This window comes from Helobdella robusta, assembly GCF_000326865.2.
Source record: "Helobdella robusta unplaced genomic scaffold HELROscaffold_13, whole genome shotgun sequence".
Classification (NCBI taxonomy): domain Eukaryota; kingdom Metazoa; phylum Annelida; class Clitellata; order Rhynchobdellida; family Glossiphoniidae; genus Helobdella; species Helobdella robusta.
In genome coordinates, this window is record NW_008703718.1 from 3,136,837 (window position 1) to 3,142,603 (window position 5,767).

Consider the following 5,767-nt stretch of genomic DNA (forward strand, 5'->3'; position numbering starts at 1 on the left):
TATTTGTACTTTTTTAAACAAATGTTTTGATTATTATCGATTTATTATTTGCACTCTAGAGAGCAGATCTAATTGACCGACCATGTGATCCCAGAGTTCCTAATGCTGATTGCTACTGCACGCCTCTGGGACCCTGCTTCGACAACGTCCAGAGCCTCATCATAAACAATTGCGATATTGACAAATACAAACAACTTGGACTCATCATCAACTATAATGTCATTAGTTTGACTGAGTATGTTACAGCTGGATCTAAAAAGGTTATTGCAACTGACGAACAACTTGGTGCATACGATGACTGCTTTAGTACTTCTAGTCATATCATTAAAACTCTGGTGTTCTATCTGTCTTATAAAAAATAATTAAATGTACAAATCTAACAAAATATTTTGCAAATGTTTCATTCTACTTAACAGTGTGTATGTTGAGCGTGCTTGGTATACAAATAGAATACATAATGGAAAGGTTTCTCTGAAATAAATTCATTTTATTATCGTTTCAGATTGTGATTTATTTTAAATAATCTTTAAATCACTGATTAGTATATCCAATTTGAAAAATTTTCTATCCGAAAATAATTATAATTTTTATACCAACCAGCTTGAAGTCTCTGATCTTGACGGCTTGATTTGTCGTTAGTTTATTTATTTAAATCGTTTCAATTAATTTTGCTCATTTGTTTGCTAATTAATTGCTTATTTTTAATTTACTGTATCAAACCGGAGATGTTTTCAAGTACTCAGTCTCAAAAACAAGTACCGAAAAATTTTTTCTGTGTACGAGTGCAAGTACCTAGCCCACAAGTACAACTACAAGCACTATAGTCCAAGTAGAAGTACAAGTACTTTCACCTCAAATTCAAAAGACGAAGAACGAAAATAACACAAAACAAATAAATAACTTCTATTTAAAATTAATCAAAATTTCAATCAAGCGTATTTTTATAAGTGGTTGTACCGGATTTAATTTTTTCGGTGTCGGATTAAAAAAAAGCAAACCCTGCCAGAATTGTAGTCTCAGGCAGATCTGTGCACTGCACAGTATATTTTGTTATAATTTGTGAATATGGCTTCATAAGACTGCCTACCGTTAGTCTCAAACCCAGCATAAAACCTCGTCACATCACATCCTTATCGATAATTTTACTTAAGTTTAATAAAAATTGATATAATATCTCTTAATAAATTTCTTAAATGCAATCATACACAAACATACACATGGAGACAAACATACATTAAAACTTGCATGCACAATAAAAACGTGTGTGATTATGCGCTCCACAAGTTAACACGTTTTGATTCTTGATCTTCTTGATATTCTTGATCTATGTTTTTGGTGTTAGTGTCCGTCTACACAAAAGTAATTAAGATATAATCAAGATAGTCACATTAATTGGACGGTCGAAGCGATACAATCGTAATTCTTCACTCTTCTGATCATTTCACTCATAAACAATACGTTAATTGAATAACACACACTAGCATGCATGTTTCCTGTAGACAAATAAATGTACAAGGTGCATGTTGATGACAAAAAATTCTGCTCACATCTGAAATCTGGCTCAATTTTGACCTGGTCGGGTTAGGAAACCTCCAAACAAAATATTAGTCTCTTTAAAATTCCTAACTATAATTTTGTAAATTTTTGCAAAGTACTTCTATGTTGTGCTTGAAAAACTTCAATTACAAGCACGAGTAAGTACACGTGAAATAACGAGTAAAAGTACTTAAGTGTCAAGTACTTAAGTGTCCAGTACTTATAATAAGTACCATATCACTGTTTCCAACTAATGTGCAATTTTTCAAAATGTTCTTGAAGTAATTTCATTCTTGCGATGTTCATTTCACAGGAAACCCGCCTCTGACAGTGGGACAAAAAGTCGGCATTGCATTCGGAGTTATACTAGGTTGATATTTTTTGTGTACATGAAGGTTTAACTATCTATTGAAAGATGTTTAACTATTTATTGAAAGATGTTTAACTATCTAATGAAAGATGTTTCAGAAAGCCGTTTTGCTAATTCAATAATCAACATCTATTCAAATCATCTTAAATTACTACAAAAATTATTCACGCGGGCCTTTGTTAACTCTGAATAAAACATGGCAATGATTTCTTTCAAAATTGTTAAAAAACAACAACGCACAGTTATTGCCTTGCTGATCGTAATAGCAGTTCTGCTGTTCATGTACAAAAAGAAGCCCTACAGCAACGTAGCAAGGAGGATGAAGACCATGGCCAACGTTCTCCCTGAGAAGTGGCATCGTAAGGAACTGGAGGACAACGAACTGTACGTCTCCAATGATGCTTACATCATGGTAACTAACTATTGTTTTCGTATCTATTCATACTTGTGGCAACACTGCTTAAATATTAATGAGATTATATTGCTCTGCTTCGGTGACGTCTGTACATGATTGTCGTTATATTCATTTGGAACTTTCCTACCGATGCCATGTGTTATGTTTGGTGAATACTAAATTTCGAATTTGTTGAGCTTTTGGTATTCTGGCTGTTCCCGAATTGAATAAATAAATAAATATATATAATCATTATTAAAGTAAAAGTTTTCAAATATTTTCAAAGTTTCTCAGACATTCAAATAAAATAAAATCTTTAAAAAAACCTCAGAAATCGAAAGAGCCTCAATATGGATGCAGCAAAGTGACAAACGAATGCAAACAAACTCCAGGCTTTCAAGTTGAAGCAAGTGACGTGAAGATTCTCGAGAACATAGCTTCTGGGAGATTCGCGGATGTTAGTAAAGGAGTTTTGCAGCAGGGAGGCAAGTCAATCGACGTGGCTGTGAAAGCCTTGAAAAGTTGGTTACTGAAAAATTTATTCTGTTATTATTATCTAAAAACTAATGATATTAAGCTGATAAAAATGTTTTTAACAAAATTAATTTTTTTAAAAACCGTTAATAATGATTATAAACAAAAACATGAAGTTATAAATAAAAACACTAAAAATCAGAGAACATAATGGATAGAGACGATGAGATCATGAGGTCAAAAATTCTGTTCATGGCATCTCAAGTGAAGCCACACGCCAACATTTTGAAATTTTACGGAGCATTCCAAGACGATAATAACTGTTTGTAGTATTTGTGAGATACGGTTTTCAATATATTTTAAAGATTTTTTTAAATCAATTTTTAATAATTGTCAAAAAATTGAAAAGAAATTAAAAAATAAACTTTTAAAAAGATCCTACCATGTTGCTGGAGTTATGCGACCTACCGCTGAAAGATTGGCTCAGCAGTATCAACAGCATCTCCACGTCAGAACTGGATAACATGCTGAACTTTTCCATCCAGATTGCAGATGGTGTCAAGCATCTTCACGATTCTAAAGTTGGTTTTTTTTTATTTAGACTAAACTGGTATCTACTTCAATTGCATAAAAAATAGATTAGAAATTGTACTGCATCATAGAATTACTTCATCGTCAGCATGGAATGGTTTTCAGTTGTGTGATTTTGATTAATCTTTGGAGTTTCTATCAAAAAGTTATTGAATGTTTTATACTTTATAATAAATTGTTTCAGATAATTCACAGAAAACTAGCTGCACGTAATGTCCTCTTGAAGGTTACTCGTCACGGTTATGAAGCCAAGTTGATCGGTTTCGGTCCATCGAGAGATGACAGCAGTGATAGCAATGACGTTAGTGCTACATTCTTTTCCTTAATTCATTTTTTACAATTCTATTTCTAGCATTTCTTACAAGAATCAGCAACAAACGTGCATTAAATTTGTAAAAACTTGTAAATGAGTGCATGACGCAAATTGCACGTGTTAGGGGGGATCGCTGTGTATTCGAACACAGTTTCTGCAACAAGTATCTTAACAATTACAACAGCGTTCAACCCAACTTGAAATAGTAAAATTTCTAATTATTTAAAAGATGTCAATGTTGATTTGAAACCTGCCGACAGAGCGTGGTTCCTATGAAATGGTGCGCCCCTGAAACTCTGGCCACACTAGACTGCAGGAAACCAACATACGATGAGAAGACCGACGCCTGGTCCTACGGCATCACCGTCTGGGAGATTTATACTGGAGGTGAGCATGGTCTCGATCGCATATTGGAGTTTTTGTTTAATGAATGTAGTCATAGTGTAACATATATTCGTTCTGGAAGTTAGGATTGCAAAACTTGCTTACATTTGCAACTTGGCGTTTGGGGAAATTTTTCAAAATTTTAGCCATTACAATGAAATTTGGCTTTGGTAAAATGATTTAGTGATCTTTTTGTCGTTCTTTTTTATTTTTTACATCATTTAAATAGATCAAAAAAGTTATCAGGATAATTTTTATTTTTGAACATGAAACTATCCAATCCAGGACAGTCGCCCTTCGATGAGTACAGGAGTACCCAGATAAAGGACGTGTTGATGAAGGGAGTGAGACCGGATTGTCCGGAAGAATGTCCTAAGGATATGTAAGTACATCCGTACCTGATTCTATTATTGTTGCTATTAATATTATCATAACGTTTGGCGAGTTAGCTCAGTCGGTAAAAGTGCCAGGCTTCTTGCTCTCATTACGAAATAACCGGGTTCGAATACTGTCTGCCTAAAATTTAATGACGTCATAAATAATGCATTACTTTTTTATTTTTCAAAATTATCTTTAAAAAATATCGACTCCATTATTGAAAACTAATTAGAAAATTAAACTAAAAAAAAAACAAAAACACCAAAGCTACGATCAGATAATGATGAAATGCTGGGACCCTACGCCTGGGAGACGTCCAAGCTTTAAATCCATCTACAACGGCCTGCTAGGATACCGCAACGGTGCCCAAGGAATACAACCAGGCTACTATGGCAAGCCAACGGTTGTTGAGAACAACATGGCTGGATATTACGATGGCAATTAAAAAATATTTGTCGACAATAACTATCGAAAGATTGGTTTGAAAATGTTTAAATATTTGTTGGATTAATTGACTGATTAATTAATTAATTATGTAAGTATATGAGCTATAAGTATAAGTTTGATTGACTGTTTGGTTGGTATGGTGTATGTGTGTGTGCGTGCGTGCGTGCGTGTACCTGAAACCGCTCATTTAATAAAAAAATGTTGTTTGCGTGTGTGTGTGTGTATTTGTTAATTTTTTTGGTGGCTATTTTATGACAATATTTCTTTGTTTGTTCGTTTGTTTTTTGTTGATTTGTCCACTCATTCGCTTGAATATTTATTTAAATTTGCACATAATGTTTGAAAAAAAATTGAAAGTATCGTATATGCTGATTACATAACAGAACTTTTTCAATAGCTATCAGACAATTAAAAATTGTTTTCAATGTACAGTTTTCTGGTTTTATTTAAATGATTTACTGGTGTTTTTTTCATTTACTTCATCATGTTATTCATTTTACAATATTTAATTTATTTTTTAAATTGAAGAATAAACATGCCTTCATGTAAGTGCTGTGCATCACCACAACTAATAAAACTAACATTATATGACAAATTTATTACAAATTATTAATTATAATAAAATTAGAATTTTATTCTTTAAAACATAAAAATTACATAAAAACATATTAACTGTTCATAATAAAAATTATTAATCGTATTAAAACTTAATAAGTACATTACAAATTATTAATCACGTATTAGAACTTATTACGTATGCCAACACTTATTAATTACATTAAAACATTAATTGCTTGAAAAATTAATGATAGCATCAAAAAATGTTAGATATTTTTTTCGTGGTTAAGTTTCTCATCTGTAACCACCGTTCAAATTGTTA

The 5,767-nt window shown here is 32.4% G+C and overlaps 1 protein-coding gene across 1 annotated transcript; it reads left to right on the forward strand.

Annotated features, from left to right (window-relative positions):
• Window positions 1-1,507: 1,507 nt before the first annotated feature.
• On the forward strand, window positions 1,508-4,885 carry HELRODRAFT_168474 (hypothetical protein; the record flags this gene model as incomplete). Its single annotated transcript, XM_009014330.1, has 10 exons — window positions 1,508-1,580; window positions 1,850-1,906; window positions 2,149-2,318; window positions 2,632-2,821; window positions 2,977-3,096; window positions 3,210-3,355; window positions 3,550-3,666; window positions 3,939-4,065; window positions 4,348-4,444; window positions 4,708-4,885. 10 exons carry the CDS (start codon window positions 1,508-1,510, stop codon window positions 4,883-4,885), a joined length of 1,275 nt encoding a protein of 424 aa, XP_009012578.1.
• Between the last annotated feature and the right edge of the window lie 882 nt (window positions 4,886-5,767).